Genomic DNA, 18,315 nt, shown 5'->3' with positions numbered 1-18,315 from the left:
TGTCAAAAAACAAAGTCTAAAATGTAAGTATAGCTTTTTCTTTTTTTAAGGTAACAAGACCAAGTGAAATTCCTCTTCTTTACCCACTTCTAATTCCCACTCTAAATGTAAAATTTAAGGCCCAGTAGCATCACTTTTCTTATGAAACAAGATGCATATTCAATAAAGCCTGAAATCAGAGTTAGCCAATTGTAGATCCAGTCCTAGAACAGGCCCCCAATTTTCCATTTGTCTTAGAATCATACTATACTTCCACAACCAATCTATACTACTGGATACAAGAGTGTCTTCAAACCCATTTTGGTGATGAGTATAAAATAAATCTTCAGTAATCTGGTTAAAAAGAGAGCTGACACCATATGAATTTGAGGACAAGTCTAAATCCATCAAAAGTGGCCTAAAATACAAATTCACACTTATCTAAGAGTCCAAGAGGAAGCAATGTTTTCCCTATTATTTTTTTTAATTTATTTTACCTCTGGACAGGGCTCCACATGGCAGTCTTTTATTGAACAATGGCCATCTTCTGCCCAGAAAGGACATGGTCTCTTCAGATTGACCTTGAGAGAAAGATTGGTTAACATTAGTACATGTGTGGCACGGTTCTGCAATGCTCTCCAGGTGTCCCTGTGCTGGGCACCAGTGACGTGGTGGTAGGAAGAAGAAAAAGCTTCCTATCCTGTGGCATCTACAGAGTTCAGAATTTTAAACAACTGCAGTTTTTCTGACATCCAGATGTAATATTAATTAAAAAAAAATAAGTTATTAGTCCTCTGACACTTTAAAGTCCAAGTACACTGCTCCTCTGCAGACCCTGGAGAGCGTTCTACTTTAATGTCCGTCAGCATCTTACTGTTACCTTACTCACTAGGGTTCTCTCTAGCACTCACCCACTTCAGTGTGTACTGAGCACCCACGGTCTGTCTGGCATTGTGTAGGGTCTAGGACAAAAAGAGATGTAAAAAAGCACTCCCCCACCCGGAACTTACAGCCTACAGGAGGGAATAGAAATCACACGTTTGTATGTTTGTTCAACTACAAATCGTGGTAAGTGCTACAAAGGAACATCCAGAGTTTGTGATGGAAAATAATGGGGGGGCTGGTGGATGGTGGCCTCTGAGGAGGTAATATTTTAGGATGGATGAATGTTAGGAAAAACATGTGTTTGGATAAAGTGATACAGCTTGAACAGTTGTGAGAACTGAAAAAAACAAACAAACAAACAAAAAAAAACCACCCAGTTTAGCCGACTTTTAGTGGGGGGATGAGGGTAGACATAGGACAGGGGCAGACCATTTTCACCATCAAGACAATTTTTTTTAAAGATTTTATTTATTCATTTGAGACACAGAGATAGAGAAAGGGCATGAGCAGGGAGAGAGGCAGAGGGAGAAGCAGGCTCCTCGCTGAGCCAGGAGCCCGATGTGGGGTCGATCCCACGACGCTGGGATCATGACCTGAGCCGAAGGCAGACGCTTAACCATCTGAGCCACCCAGGCGCCCCCCCCCCCATCAGGACATTTTAACCATAGTTAAAAACTCTGGATTTTCTTACATTGAACTTAATGGAAGCCCAAACTCCTTTCCTATCTCCTACAAGCAATTCGTTATCGATGTCTTCCCACCGCCTCCACTGCCACCGCTTCCCTTCCCGCCTAGACCCCTCCAGGTTCCTTGCTTCTACTACCATCTGTCGTCCACACAGCAGGCACCATGCTCTCCCTTCTGTCTCGAGGCCTTTACAGCAGCCTTCTCTTTGCCCATACTGTCACACCACATCTTATGACCTGCTCCCTTCACCTCATCCAGGACCTTCCCTGACCCGACTCTCCAAAGTAGTGCCCAATATGCACCCCGCACCCTGTTTTATATTCTTTTTATAGCACTTGCCACTGCCTGAATATTACTGACTCGTTTATTGTCTGTATCCCCCACTGTCAGGAGTGAGATGTTGCTTTATTCATTATTTTATCCCCAATGCCTCGGACACATAATAGGCAGCTCAATAGGGACACCTGAGTGGCTCAGTCGGTTAAGTGTCTGACTCTTGATTTTGGCTCAGGTCATGATCTCAGGACCGTGAGACTGAGCCCCACGTTGGGCTCTGCACTGGGCATGGAACCTGCTTGGGATTCTCTCTCTCCCTCTCTCTCTGCCCCTCCCTCTCTGACACATGCACGCGAACATTTGCTCTAAAAAAAAAAAAATAGACATCTCAACAAATAGAATAATTAACACCTATATTACAGAGGAAGAGGCAACAATACATAGAGACTGGCAACAGGAGGAGAGAGTGGTCAACTCTGACCATGGAGTTGTCAGGGAATGCCTCCTTTTGGTAACATGTAAAATGGGTAGGACTAGAAGTTTCCTAGAGAAGGAGATTTCCAGGCAAAGGGATGTTTGTTTGGCAACTGCAGGTTCCTCGAGCTCCTGGCTTGTATGTCCAATGCCTCGCTGATATCTCCACAGGACATTCTTTTTTTTTTTTTTTTAAAGATTTTATTTATTTATTTGACAGAGAAAGAGACATGGCAAAAAAGGGAATACAAGCAAGGGGTGTGCGAGTGGGAGAAGCAGGCTTCCCGCTGAGCAGGGCACCCGATGCAGGGCTTGATCCCAGGACCCTGGGATCATGACCTGAGCCAAAGGCAGATGCTTAACGACTGAGCCACCCAGGTGCCCCTCCACAGGACATTCTTATTGCCATCTCAGTAAACAGCAACTCCATTATTCTAGATCTTCAGGCCCAAATCCTGGCATCAACCTCAACTCCTTGCTTTCTTACCCCACATACAATACCTCTGAAAATTGGGTCAGTTCAAAATCCAAGTCCCTATAATGGCCAAGAATGCCTTCCATGGTCTGGCTCCTCTGCTCTCTGCCCCTTCTTCACTGGCCTCCATATTGTTCCTCAAATACATGAGACACACTGTGGTCTCAGGGCCTTTGCTCCTGCCATTCCCTCTGCCTGAAGTATTGCTTGCTCCAGATACCAACATGACTTGCTTTCTTACTCCCTTTAGATCTTCCCCAAATGCCACCTTCTCAGTGTGCTGTTTTAAGTTGCTACATTCTAGGCTAATTTGTAATGCAGTGGCAGAAAACTAATACACAGTGCAAGGAGTAGACTGTAGTGGACACTGCAACGTGCTGCTCACATCACCCTTCAGGAATAAGGGTTTATTACCCCAGCTTCCGGAAACATTAGCTTCTGAAATTCTGGAAATGAGGCAGCCAACCTCAGCTGAAGACAGCCACTTTGCCCAAGGTCACACCACCCCTTCCAATGGTGGCCTTCATCAGATGACTGATGTAGGGCTGCAAAGGCACAGACCTCTCCTGCAAGTGGGTACACCTCTGGAGGGCCATCCCATATGAAGGACTCCCAGAGGGTCACCTGATGTTTCCACAGAGGCTGACTCATAGCTTTACCTCTCCCTCTGCTCTTTTCACTCCCCGAGCTGTCGGTGCCATGAGCGGTCCCTAAGTAACCCCTTGCCCACTAACCATGGTCTCAGAATCTGCTTCCCAGAGAACTTAAGCTGTAACAACTTGTCCAGCTCCAGTAGAAAACTATTGGCACTTTTATGAAGATCACATTAAATTTATATGTTAACGTGGAGAGAATTAACATCTTTCTGCTACAAAGACATCAGTCCATTTCTTGAAGCCTACTTTGTGTCTCTCAGTAGTGTTTTGAAGCTTTCCTCCTCTAGGTTGTGCAGATTTATTGATTCATTTACTCCTATATATTTCATCTTCTTTCACTGCTTAATGTAAATGGGGATTTAGTTTCGTCATATCTTCTCGTTGTTTATATTTATGAAGATATGGGTTTTTGTATATTAAGTTTATAGCCTGCTATCTTAATGCATTTTTTAATCATTTTGTTCATTGAGTTTTCTAGTATACTTTTGTCATCTATAAATGGAGATAGTTTTACTTATTCTTCAAAAATGTTTGTGCCTCTGGTTGCTTTTTTCTCGTTTGGTATACTAATACCTCCAGCAGTAAAGAAGAGAGTGGGTACCCTTGTCTTGGTCCCTCACCTAAGTGAGAATTCCTCTACTATTTCCCAAAAAGCAAGATGGTGGCAATGCTAATGTTAGGATTAAAATTATCACGTTAAGGATGGATCCATCATTCCTATTAAATTTTTTAAAAATTAGGAACGCGTGTTGAACTGTGTTGAAGACCTAAAAGCCTTGTCCTTGCATTCTTAGAATAAGATTAACTTGGTCAGGATACATTTTTTTTTTTGTAATATGCTCAAAATGCCACATCATCTTTGATTTCACTTCTACTCTCACAGCTTACGTTCACTCCATCAGACAAGTTTGTTGGTGTTACCTCTTATATACGATGCTCATTTGCTCACTTTTTACTTCTTCCAACTCTACTGCCCTATTCCAGAACCCTATCCCCTTCCATCTGGTCTCACGCAAAAACCTCCTACATGGTTTCTCTATTTCCTGTCACACACCCTGACAGTCTATTTTGTACAAATCCCTCCAAAAGCTTATCAACTTACACTAAAATTCAACATCCTTATGTGCTGAACAAGGCCCATATTTTTTTTAAAAATCTGGCTCCTACCTACCTTTCCAACTCTCCGTAGCTCACTCACTTTGCTCCAGCTATACCAGTCTTCTTATTCCTCAAACACTCTAAACCTTTACGCCTGCATTCAAGACCTTTATACCTGAGGTTCTACTCCCCTTCCCTGGAATGTTCTCTCTCCATGTCTTGTCATGGCTTTCACATTATGTAGGTCTTTACTCAAATGGCAGAGCATGAATACCTTCCTTTCCTGATCATCTTCTTTAAAAATAAAAGCTTTAAAATAAAAATAAAGCTACCTACCTTCCCCACCCCATTAACTTACTCTTTCTATCTCCTACTTTATTTTTCTCCATAGCACTTACTTTATAACCATATGAAATTATATTTCATTGTTTATTGTTTGCCTTCCTCATCAGAATAAAAGTTTCATGAAGTCAGTCTGTGTGTTATTCACTATTGTATCCACAGCAGTTAGAATAGTGCCTACTGCAGGACACCTGGGTGGCTTAGTTGGTTAAGCATCTGCCTTCAGCTCAGGTCATGATCACAGGGTCCTGGGATCGAGTCTTGCTCAGCGGGGAGTCTGCTTCTCCCTCTGCCTGCCACTCCCCCTGCTTGTGCTCTCTTTCTCTCTCTCTCTCTGACAAATAAACAAAATCTTAAAAAAAAAAAAAAAAGAATAGCACCTACTGCAAAGTAATCATTCAATAAATAGTTGGTGAATAAAGGAACGGAATGAATAGTATAAGAAACTGTAAATACCAACTACAGCAGCCAACTGAGCGGGTGACAGGGGTAGACTGTTGCTTCTACCTCTGTATGCTTGCTTGCTCAATCATAAGTATGGATGCACATGTTTAAAATTAAGCTATTCTCTTTGCTTTCCTTTTCTGCCACTAGTGTATGGACAGCATACTGGTGGCAGTTAAATGTCCTTTTTGTTTAATTTACAGGTTGGCAGAACTAGAAAAGGAATAGATATCACCTGAATATCCTGGACTTGGAGACAAACCCATTAACTAAATCACTGCATTACCCTCCCTTGGGCAAGTGTGAGGATACCCCCATTACACATAGAGTAATTTCATTAAATTGGTCAGAACATTTTCTTAGAACACTGTTATTTTGCCTATCCAACTTCCATTTTTCCTTCTTCTGTAATATCCCCTATATTCCTTTGAGAAAACAATCACTCTCCCCACATAGTTATGCAAATAGGATTGTTAACCAAAGTGTCTTTCCCTCTTTTGGTCAATTAGACCAATTAGACACCTGTATAAGTGTTTTTCCAGAAATTAGGGAGAAATTTCTCCCAGAAATTTGACACCTGTATAAAGTGTTGCAAAAATATGGGAAATGGCTAACTGTGCCAAAATTTTGGTGGTGACATAAAAAGAATGGCCATTAGTTCCTGCTCTAATTTTTTTTTTTTATCCTCAAATATTTAAAGACTAAGATAGCTATATAGAATCAGGACAAAAAAGAAAACCATGCTCAGTTTTTAAAATAAACTAAAAATGAAAATCAAAGAAATTATAAACCCATTTGAATATTGAGAGCAAGAGCACAGCAAAGCATAACAGCTGCTTGAAAATACTGTTCTTAAATTTAAAATGCTGCTCTTTTGAACAGTGCCTTATTGGTGCTACTTTTAAATGATCATTGGTTTTTTATTTTGTAAAGGTCTAGAGTAGATGGTTCGATTTAAGAACCCATTCCGCGGTATTACTCCGAAGGGTGTTCTGCTGGTACCCTCAGCCTGGTTTGGCAGCCCTTCCAGTGAGCTCCCCAGGAGATGTCTGCTGCTGCGGTGCTTACACCGTGAACAGCGCTAACACAGGACTTGGCCATCAGCACAGCACGGAGCCTGGGGAGGGGTCTAGGGGGCGAAGCCTAAGTTACAACGAAGGCTGACAGGTTAAGTCCGCAGCATTTTCAGCTTCTGTGGAAGGAGTCTCTGTCTCAAAACCAAAACTGAAAGATGAGACATGCCCCAAACATAAGAAGAGGGTTCAGGTTCTTAGTGTTCAAAAAGACGATCAGGTTTCACTACAGTACTTAATACACTCCACTGACAAAAAGCGCAGAGGGTGCTGAGAAGTCAAAATGGATTTTCAAAAGGATCATAAAAGTCACATCTGTAAACAGCTATGTAAAAATCTTTGCTACTAACGGAATCAAAAACTGTAACTATACCTTGTAATAACGGAAGTAGTCTCGCTCTTGCAATTTTTTTATTTTGGGGAAGATTTTGAAGGTGTTAAAGTTATCAATGCTATCAATATCACACAGGCAATCATCCAGGACTCCGGTGACCTAGGGGGTAAAATATATATATAAAATTTAAAATATGTAAATTATAGATATTCCAAGCTTAACAAATCTGTACTATTATATAAAAAGATAATTTATTCATTCAAGGTAACTAGTCTTTGTTAAGATACATAACGTTAAAGGGGTGCCTAGGTGGCTCAGACAGTTAAGCCTCTGCCTTCAGCTCGGGTCGTGATCCCAAGGTCCTGGGATGGGAGCCCTGTGTCAGGCTCCCTGCTCAGCAGGGGGTCTGCTTCTCCCTCTCTCTCTACCACTCTCCCATTCGTTCTCTAATAAATAAAATCCTTTATAAAAAAAGATACATAACATTAAAGCAATCATTTATTTTTACTATGGCCGATTAAGTAAGAAACAATATAAGGATTAGATATACCTATTCTGAAGAACTAAGCATTATTGTTGAGTGGCTAGAGAAATATATTGAATGTTCCTTCCGTTCCCCAAACATACATAAAATCCAAGAAGTAGGTGGAATGCTAAAGCAATTTCTTCCAAGACTAACCTAAAAGTCATAGACTGTGATAATATTGCCGTAGTAACACTACCTTTCTTTTCTACTGCCATTTATGGAACACTTATGTGATAAGCATTGTGATAAGAACATTACATGTTACCTCATTTAGTCTTGAAATATTCTATGAAATAGGTATTATTCTCATTTTACACATTAGAGAATTAAGGCTTAGCATGGTTAAAATAATCTTTCCAAAGTAGAAATGAGACTTAGTCCCAAGTCAATCGCACTTAAAAATACATGCTTTATCCACTACTCAAAGTATACATTAACTGAACAGAAACTGATGTTTACAAAATGAGTTCAGAATCCAAAACTTCCATAAAACATTCTTCAGCTAAATTTAAAAATGGGACTCACTGACATCCATCCACATCTTGGATGAACCTTCAGGGAATCAGGCTGAGTGAAAAAAGCCAACCCCAAAAGGGTACATACTATGTGATTTCATTTAGACAACATTTTTGAAATGGAGAACAGTTTATTGGTTGCCAGGGCTTAAGGACCGGAGTAGGGATAGGAGTCGGAGTCGGGGAGAAGGGTAAAAAGGAGGTAAGTGTGGTTATAAAAGGGCAAGAGGAAGGGCACCTGGGTGGCTCAGTCAGTTGAGATTCTGACTCTTGGTTTCGGCTCAAGTCATGATCTCAGGGTTGTGAGACTGAGCCCTGTGATGGGCTCCATGCTCAGTGGAGAGTCTGAGATTCTCTCCCTCTTCCTTTGCCCCCCTCACCACTCCCTCCCTAAAAAAAATTAACTTTCTTAAGGGCAAGAGGAAGGATCCTTGTGGTGATGACATTGTTCAGTATCTTGACTATGGTGGTGGATACACAAACCTAAATGTGTGATAAAAAGTGAACAGAATACATACAGACACAAGTGAGAGTAGGGGGAAGCTGATTAAGATCAGCAGAGTACATCAATGTCAATGGCCTGGTGATAATATTGCACTGTATGTTTGCAAAATGGTACTGTTGGGGAAAACTAGACACAGTGTAGGTGGTATTTTTTTTGTATTATTTCTTACAACTTAATGGAACCTACAACTATCTCAATTAAGGTTAAAATTTAAAAACAAAAATGGGACCTACGTTGTTAAGGATCATTTGTATGATCCATTGGAGGAATTTATGCAAAGATGATCAGAAAATGGAAACCAGAACTTCCCGGTTGTTACTTTCTCATGCTTTTCCTCTAGGAATGCAAATGTGTTCCCAAACTCCCTACACCGTAAAGAGTCAGAGGTACATTATCTTTAAAGACCAAAGGATCGTTAACAACAATTTTGGCCCTAGAATTCCGGATGCTTTACTATCCTAGTTACTAAGATCCTGGCACTAACTCTGTTGAATTTCATTCCATTTCTCTAGCTTACTATTTATAAAACTTCAAATTCTAAGTAATTGCAGCGGGTAGGGGGAGTAGAAATACCAACTGACAACTTTTGAGGTTTTAAAAATATTTTATCCAGTGATTGCTCTTTCTTACAAATTTTTCTTAAATTGTTGCTTTTCAGTAAACCACCATATTTGGGGGTTTTTAAATATATTTTAATTGTGGTAGAGGCTGGGGTAAGGTATACAAAATTATCATGTTTATTTCTAACTCTTAAGGACAACTACTAAGACAAAAACCTACATATCACCAAAATGTTTAAAAAGAGAAATAGAGGGGCGCCTGGGTGCCTCACTGGTCGAGCATCTGACTCCTGGTTTCAGCTCAGGTCCTGATCTCAGGGGCTTGGGATGGAGCCTCAGCCTGTCCCTTCATGCTCCCTGCTCAGCAAGGAGCCTGCGTCTCTCCCTCTCCCCACCCCACCTCTTTCTAAAATAATCTTTAAAAATAATAGAGATAGAATACGGCTATTATCTTTCAAGTCCCTTCTAATTATGGCCATCTCCCTCCCCCTGGAGATAGAATTATTTTTGTTAATTTCTTTACTTTTCCTTCTAATTTCATCACAAATGCTATATCCCTAAACAATATAGAGGGCTTGTTTTTGAACCTTAATATTAACGGCATCTATCGTGTGAATTATATTGTGATGTACTTCTTTTGCTAATATTTTGACAGCTACCCACCATAATGAGTTTTATGCTCATTCATTTTTCCCTGCTATAAATGTTGCATTATATGAAAATATCACAAGGTATTTGTTCTATTGTTGACCTGTAAGGAAGGCAGAATAATGCCCCCCCCAAAGATATCCATGCCCTAATTCCTGAAGCCTGTGAATATGTTACTGTACACAGCAAAAGTGACTCTGCAGATGTGATTAAGCATCTTGAGATGGTTAAGATTATACTGGATTATTTAAGTGGACTCAATACTAAGATCCTTGTAAGAGGAAGACAGGTGTCAGAGTCAGACTGGAAGATGCTACATTACTGGCTTTTAAGACAGGGGAAAAGGACATATGCCAGGAACAAAGCAGCCTCTAGAAGCTTGGAAAAGGGAAGGAATGATTCTCCCCTAGAGCCTCCAGAAGAAACGCAGCCTTGTTGATACCTTGGTTTTACCCCTGTAAAACCCATTTTCAGACTCCTGGCCTACATACAGCATTATGTGATCATAAATTTGTATTCTTTTAAGCCACTAAATTTGTGGTAATTTGTTAGAGCAGCAAGAGGAAACTAATGCAATCCATACTTCGGCTGTTTCCAGATTAAGTTAAAGAATAATGCTACACAAATGTATTTTTCATTATCTCTCTATATATATGTGTGTAAGAGTTTCTCCAGCTTATATGATTACAAGTGCAATTATTATAGCTCATTTTCAAAATAGGTATGCCAATTTATAATCCTACCAACAGCAGACAGAAGTTACTGCTAAATCCTATCCTTACCAATATTTGATATTTTTAAAATTTTTGCCAATCTAGTAAGCATGAATTTTTGTACTAATGAAGTATGTTTTATGTTCTATAAGACATTTGTATTTCTTGTGTGAAATACCTGCCTTTTTTTCATTTTTCTACTGGGTTGTCTTTTTCATATTAACATGCAGGAATCGATACTTGTTCCCTATTCTAGTACATTCTTCTGGAACTCCAACCAGACATATTAGACCATGTCTCTTAAGCTCTCTTTAAAATTTACTATCCCATTATTCCTCTGAGATTCATTCTGAATAATTCATTTGCTTTTATTTTCCATTCCTTTATTGATTCACTCATTCATTCATTCATTCAACATATTTGAGGATCTACCTAATATAAGCCTTGCACTGTTCTAGCTGCTGGAAGTGCAGAAGTAGTAGAAAGAAAAAAAAAACAAAAACAAAAATTTCTGCCCTCCATGAGCTTACATTCTCATAGGAAAGAAAAAAAAAATAAGCCAAGTACAGAGTCTGTCAGATGGTAATAAAGTAATAGGAAAACCAGGGAATGCAGACAGGCATTGCAGGACTGAGCTGCTCCTATTTTTAAAAGGAGAGTTACAAAAGGTCTTGTGAAATTTTGGCAATACTTGAAGGAGGAAAAGGAACAAGCCACACAATTTGGGAGAGTCGGGGGCGGGGAAGCACTCCAGGCATTGGGAACACAAAAATATAAATGCCCCGAGGCAGTCAGCTGGCCCAAAGTTTCTGAGGAACAATGAGGACTATGTAGTAGGTGAAAAGGAAAAATAGGAGACCATTATAAGACTTTGGCTTTAATGGAACTTGGGGTTTTCTCACATCAACCAATTCTCCAACTCTCCAACACCAACTGGGTGCCCAATTCAGTTCTGATACCATCTAGAGTTAGAGCAGACCTCACAAATTAAGGGCTCAGTCACAAAGACTGTCCCCACCTTAGATATCAGTCCCAAGTTCCAAGCCACCAGTACTTCTGACTGACCAGCTATAAATTGGGGGTTCCCACGACTATCTTCTCAAGTTCAGTAATTTGCAATGGCTTACAGAACCAGGGAAACACTTGTTTTCTGGTTTATTGTAAAGGATACAACTCAGGAAGTGCCAAATAGGATAGATAGGGGCATAGGGCAAGGTATTGGGGGGTGCAAGTATAGACCTTCCCTGCCTCTGAGCCCCCCTCCCAGCAAGGGTCTGTATTCACCCACCTGGAAACTCATCAATCTTGTTTTAAGAGCTTTTACAGAGCTCAATCTCTAGCACCCCTCTCCCCATCCCAGGGGTCATGGGTGGGGTTGAAAGAGGAGAAACAAGCAAAGGATAACCAGAAAGACTAGCCTGAAAGACAAGACAAAAATCAGAAAAGTACATCCTGGAAGCCCAAAGAAAAAAAGTATTTCAAGGAGAGTAAGTGATTAACTGTGGGAACAAATGCTGTCTATAGATAAAGCTAAGGTTTAAAAACTAACTACTGGCTTTAACGACAAGGAAGACATTAGTGACCTTGACAAGAGCAGTTTCTGAGGAGTGGTAGGGGCAAAAGTTTGACTGGAGTAGGCTGAAGAGAGGACCAGAATGGAAGGAATAAGGATAATTCATTTGAGGAGTTTCTCTATAGAAGAGGACAGAAAAATGGAGCAGAGCCAGGAAGAGACGGGCGGGTCGAGAGAGAACTGTAAACTAGAATTACCACTACGTTTTAGGATGACAGCACCAGTCCATCAGACAAGGACAAATTAATGATCCAGGAGAGAAAGGGAAGATTTGCTTGAGCCATGTCCCTGAAAGAAGGAATGGGATCTAATATACAAAAGAGAGGGATTAGCCTTTGATAAGAGTTCATAGTTCATCTACGATAATCCTTTGGAAGTCATGATGTGTGGGTACAGAGACTAATAGGTAAACACATATGGATTACATTGATTATTCCAATTTTGTTAGTGAAGTACGAAGCTAAGAAAAGGGAAAGTGTTGGAGGATTAAGTAGAAAAAGACACAAAATGGTTGCCTGGTTCATAATCATTTCTTCTGCTGGATGTAATCAGCTATCTAATCCATCCATTGAGTTTTTAATTTCAGCTCTAGAAATCCCATCACATTATGTTTTAATTTTTTTTTTTTTTTGATCATTCTTTAAAATCTCTTGTTCCCTTTCCATAGTTTCAGGGCAAGGTCTCTGTCTCTGCCAACCATCCCTTTGTATTTAAATTCACTATGTTTAATGTGTTTAAATTAGCTCTGATATTTTCAGAATCTAAGGTCATGACAGGTCTTTTTCCATAGTCTATATTTCTAGTACCTCATTCACGGTGCCTAGTGTTTGGTGATTTTTGACTATTAGCTGCTTATTCTCCTTGGCACTATATCTTTAAGAGTTCTTTAGGGCCTGGGTTGAAAATAAATTCCTCCAGAGGGGATGGATATTTGCTCTTACTCTAAGTAAACTAGGGGCATACCCACCTAGGTCTGCTACAAATTAAATTTTCCACTTGAAGCTTTTCCTAGCATAGGTGCCATGAACTTGGTCTGCAAACCTTTATAAGAGCTGGTTCATGGTTATAGATTCTCAAGGGAGTCTTTTCCCCCTTCCCTAGCAAGTTTCTTACTTTTCCCTTATTCCTGGTAGGACTCATTTCTCATACTGAGGATGTAGCTCTTTGGAGTTCAAGCTTTATGGTGGGGTCTCCTTTTAGTTTCCTCTCTTTGGGCACACACTGAGCCTTTATTTCTTGTCCATACCACACTAAGGAGCTATTACAGCAGAAAGTCAAGATCTTCAGGGTTGGGGGAAAATCCTCCGGGTAATGGACTGGAACAACACTATTTGAGTCTCAAGATCAGCTTTCTATTGGGAACAGGGGGACTCTATGTATTCTCTGATTTCATGCCACCTCAGATGCATTTAGAAAGACTTAAAAATACATCTGACTAAAATTACTTCTTTACAGGAAGATTAACTTGTCATACCACTTATATGCACTATGTTTTTCCTTTGTAGTGCTTCCCAGACTACAAAGAACATTTGCATTTAATTTATAAGAAAATGGGGTATGAGGGGTGCCTGGGTCGCTCAGTTGGTTAAACATCTGACTTTGGCCCAGGTCATGATCTCTGGTTCCTGGGATCAAGCCCCAAATTGTTCTCCCTCTGCTCCTCGCCTCCCCACACCCCCACCGGTTCATGCTGTCTCACATAAATAAAATCTAAAAAAAAAAAAGAAAAGAAAAAAAAAGGGGTTTGAGATATACAAATGCCTATCATTTTATATGCTCAAAAATAACTTCATGCTTTCATTCCAAGGAAACATATTCAATATATCCCTCTTCCTAAATGATTTCTTATAAATGGAGGTATTTTTTTTAAAAAATCCAATTTTTCCCTTTATGCTTTACTGGGCTTTTATTTCCCCTCCCAATTTAGTACACATAAGAGAAGTGAAAGAACTATCTTATTTCCACTTTATTTTCCTGGGTCTCCCTCTGCTTTATTTCGATACCCTAAAGAAGCAAGCATGCTGAGATGTATTGTGCAGAAGAAAAGGGGGCCTACTAGGGCTCCAGTTTAATCTTGTGCACTTAAGAAGTGATATTAGTCATGTAAGCTTTTTGAACTTCAGTTACCTTAATAGGCGCACTTCTGGGAGACAGATCCAATAAAATGAGGTAATAGATATTTAAACATGTTGGAATTAAAATACTATCTATAATATGCTCCAACACTATATTAGAAAATACCACTGGAAACAAAAACCAAATGTATCCACTTTTGAGGACTGTTTGGCACAAAGCTACTTTGAATATGCACAAATCTTTAATTTTGGAACTATATGTATTCACTTGGACATGATAAAATGACATATATTCATTGGGATAAAATAAAAGTACACATGCAATTATAAAACAGTAACACATGTAATTAGATGAAAAAACCTGAAGTGAAGTTTCCAGATTGATGACAAAGTATACAATTAATATAGGCTACAAAAAGAAAAAAAATGAGAAAAATCCCCTTTTAGAAAAATACCTAAATGTATATTCCACCCAAACCCTATCACCCAACCAGTAGCTAGAAAATAATTTTGCTAAAGACAATTTGGAAAATTTACTTTTTAGAAGATTTCCAGATTTCCACTATTTCAGTGTTGTCTAAGCAGGGTTCAAAAGGTAGTTCAGAGGATAACTGCATTACAGTTACTTACAAACAAGGTTTGTTTAAAATTGCTGATCCCTGGGTCGCATCCAGATCCACTAAATCAAAAGATGTGGCAGTGGGGCCAGAGAATCTGCATTTTTAACGTGCTCACCAACACCGAATCCAAGTCTGCCCCTTTTATTTTTTTTTTACCAAATCATTCATTTAAAAAAATATTCACACAAATAGGATATTCAGGCTTTCTGGGATTTAGTGCACAACACCGTAACGCCATGAAAAAAAGTACGTGAATAAAGTCAGAAAAACATGTTTACACGGTTACACTCATAGTTTCAGTTTTTCTCAGCAATGAGCATTAATTGCTTCAAATGACATCTCCCCTCATTATCGAGCCACCTGAGACACCTCTCTCTCGCGCGCTCTCTCTCTCAGCAGTTTTGCCACTTTGTAGCAGGTGCAGACAAGGCATAGCAGCACCTGGCAGGCTATTCAAATTCTTCTGTAGAAAGAAGCAAACAGGGCTTGCAAGGCAAAGGCTCTGGTTTCCAAAACCCTCGATTTCCAGCGTAGTGAGAACACTTAGGTAAAAAAGGTTTCACAAGGGCAGCCCCCAAATTCTAATTGACTCTCCAGCCATCACCTCATTACTGATAGGCCTTGTAAGGCCAGACACAGCCCCCCCACCCCAGTTTCTTACTTGGGCTCACCTGGAGATGCCACCTAGCAGACATGGCACAAGTTGGGTAAAAAACACAGCAGTCCCAAGCAAGGAAAGGTGCTAGAGCAAGGGTAGAAGCCGAGGGGCTCTCTGGTCCAAAAGTTCAAGGAAGTTAAGTCTTGTCCCCCTCCCTACCCACTCCACTTTTGCGGGGCGCGGGGATCCACCTCCCCTCCCCGTTGAAGGGGAGGGCTTCACCCTTTCTACCGCGCGTTCTCTTCCCAAAACAGCTGATGACGTTTTCATTCCCATCTCATCTCCCACCACACTCCCAGCCGCTTAAAAAATCAGAAAGAAAAGCGAAAGCACCTCAGGGGACCGTCACCATCTTCCTCTTTCTACTGCCATCGCCCCACGAGCGTCGCCATCCCCGCACCCACCGCAAGCGGTTCGCAGACGTTTCCTGGACGTGACGGTTCGGGTTCCAGCCCCCAGCCCTTTCCGCTCGCCAGAAGCCCCTCGGGGTCCGGCCCCGGCCCTCCCCGCGCCCCGGCCGCGGCCCGTTCGCCGCTACCGCTGGCGTTCGGCCGGGCGTCCCCGCCCCGCCATCACTCGGGCTCACCTGGGCCTCGACGACGCTCGGGAGGAAGCTCAGGGTGACCAGCAGCTGCACTGCGACCGCCGCCCCCTGCCCGGCGCCGGCCCGCCGGGCCCCCCGGCTCATGCTGACCTCTCCCCCCACCGTGGCCGGCCGGGCCCCTCGGGGCCGGGGAACGGCGGGCGGCCCGGGCGACGACCCAAGGGGACGGTTCCCGGCAGCTGAGAGACTCCAGGGTCAGAGGTCTGCACGCCCGTCCGGAGGCGGGGCCCACTCTCCCCAGCTCCCCGCAGCTGCGAGTGAGGCTGGAGAGCCGAGCGCCCCCCACTTCATCCCCTAGGCGGCCCCGCCCCTGGCTTCCCCTTCGCCCCGGCCACGCCCCCTCCGAGCGCGGCGCCTTGTGGGAGTTGTGGTCCCCGCGCGGCCGCGAGTCGGCCTCCTGCCGGAAGGCGGGGCCGGCGGCCGGGAGAACCCGGGGACTACAGCTGCGGAGGCCGCTCCGCCTCCCCCGGGGCCTCGGGCTCCACGGCGGCCAATGAGGCAGGACCACGCGGGCCTCCAAAACAAGAGGCGGTGCGTGTGGGGCTCCCTCCCCCTCGGCGGGCCGCCGAGCCGCGCCCCCTCCCCGAGCAGTTGCTCCTGGAACTCGGGCGGGGCGTTATCCCCGTGTGGTGGTTCCCTGCCGCCGCACAGGCGGGAGGCTCCGGGATGCGCCCGGAACCTAGGCAAATTAGGAACGGGCGCTGCGGGATCTTCGGCTTCCGAGCCAGAGCGCTTTCTTTGTCTCATTCGGTGTTTTGTAGCCTCACATCTACTGCAAGTGCCTCATTAAGCCACCTGCGACCTGGACAGGTGGCTCGGGCTCCTCCTTCATTTCATACCCGCAGACGTGGATGTCATCCTCTTCTTCGTCCCACTCCCACTCCTCTGTTGAGGCAAACATGATGCACGTCGAAGAACGGGAACAAACCCAAAAGTTTATCATAATGTATAGGAATGGGGATAAACACACAGAAGCTCCTGGAGTGATTCAGACTGGCTTCAGCTCCCACCTCTAAAACATCCTAGATTATTACGTGGCTTCAGACTTACTGGTTACTTAACCTCTGTGAGTCTCAATTTGTTCATCTGTAAGTGAATAATAGCCACCTCAAACACCGTTTTAGGATTACATAAGGTTATATACATAAAAGGCTTAGTATGGTGCCTAGCACAAAGGAAGTGTTCAATGATAGCTGTTATTTATAGTAATAGCCTTGATTTCTAGAAAACTAGCAATACATCAGCTTACATATATGTAGTGTGTATTAGATTCCCATTGCTTCTATAACAAATTACCATAAATTTAGTGGCTTAAAACAAAACAAATTTATTATCTTAGGGGTCTGAGGTTCTGAAGATCAGAAGTCCAAATTAGATCAGCAGGGCTGCATCTTCTAAGGACTTTAGGGGACAATATGTTTCCTTGCCTTTCCCAGCTTCTAGAAGCCACCTGCATTCCTTAGCTCATAACTGTGCACCACACTGTCGCATCTTCACTCCCTCGGCTTCCATTGTCACATGCCTTCTCTTGCTGACCCTAACTTTACTGCCTCCCTCTTATAAAGACCCCTGTGATTACATAGGGCCCACCCAGATAATCCAGGATTATCTCCCCACCTCAAAATTCTGTCTTTAATCATTTTTCTGGAGACAGAACTTGTTTATTGGGTAGGTGGGTGGGTGCCAGTCCCCAAAATTCTTAATCACATCTGTAAAGTCCTTTTTGCCACATACGGTAACACACTCACAGGTTTGGGGGATTAGGATGTACACATTTTGGGGGGACATTAATCAGCCAACACTAGTGTGTTATACCTTTCTGAGCATTTTCATAATTTGAGGGGACCATGCAAAATGAAAATGCAGGGTCCTGGTTCAAAAGATGGTAAGAATTTCAAGACAGTGACAGCAGAGCATTCAACCAGGTGCAGGCCCCTTCTGAGCACAGAGCCCCGTGTGACCGCACGGGCCCCACACCCAGAAGCCAGCCACCTCAGTCCCCTTCCTCCTCAGCAGCTTCAAAACAGAGCGAATTTTCGCTTGACTCTTTCAGCTACTTTTCTACGTTTCCTCTTCTTTTCTTTGCCAAACCTCTATTTTCTAATCTCCCATTCCCTTCTGTCCCTCATTATACATGTGCTCTGTCCCCATCCTTCTGCTAAAGCTTTTCTCTTATCAAATCCAGCCGAGTGGTTTTTCTTTTCAAGATTCCTCATCTCTGCACTGCGTTTGATTTTTATTGGTAACACATACTTTGTGGGATTACATTATTTAAAAATCCTGGGATTTTTTTTTTGTCATGGTTTTTTACAAAAGGACTAGATTATAAATTTTCTTCTTATAAAATCTCAGGTCCTTTAGTGGACCTTTCGTCTCGGGTCTTTTAGTGCTTGTGAAATCAAGGGCAGCAACCACGGTCTGTAGTTAGAGCCCTTCTAGATTTGTCCCTGCAGAACAATTTGAGTGGTCAGTCGACGGAAGGAGGAAAGGGGTCACTCCAGCGCAGGGGTCCAATAGCTATTGTCTTCCTGGTTACCTAACCCAGGAAGTAACAGCAACAACAATACCCCCATTCGTTTCCAGCTCAGATGCCTG

The 18,315-nt window shown here is 42.4% G+C and overlaps 1 protein-coding gene across 4 annotated transcripts in view; it reads right to left on the bottom strand.

Annotated features, from left to right (window-relative positions):
• Positions 1-16,032, bottom strand: part of ERO1B (endoplasmic reticulum oxidoreductase 1 beta) — a 60,657-nt gene extending 44,625 nt beyond the window's left edge. For 2 of the 4 annotated variants that reach the window (XM_025850850.2, XM_073879020.1), the window contains exons 1-3: positions 15,703-16,031; positions 6,763-6,882; positions 477-560 (exon numbers count right to left, since the gene is read on the bottom strand). In XM_025850850.2, the coding sequence (XP_025706635.1) occupies positions 477-560; positions 6,763-6,882; positions 15,703-15,804 (306 nt within the window). In that variant the 5' untranslated portion in view covers positions 15,805-16,031. Of the gene's footprint in view, positions 1-476; positions 561-6,762; positions 6,883-15,702 lie in introns of all 4 variants that reach the window. The other 2 variants (XM_073879021.1, XM_073879022.1) reach the window with 2 other exon arrangements.
• Positions 16,033-18,315: the final 2,283 nt, after the last annotated feature.

This window comes from Callorhinus ursinus, unplaced genomic scaffold (assembly GCF_003265705.2).
Source record: "Callorhinus ursinus isolate GAN/ISIS: 27379988/994484 unplaced genomic scaffold, GSC_fseal_2.0 scaffold32, whole genome shotgun sequence".
NCBI lineage: Eukaryota > Metazoa > Chordata > Mammalia > Carnivora > Otariidae > Callorhinus > Callorhinus ursinus.
Note: the sequence above shows the minus strand (reverse complement) of the source record. Positions and strands in the feature narration are given on the sequence as shown.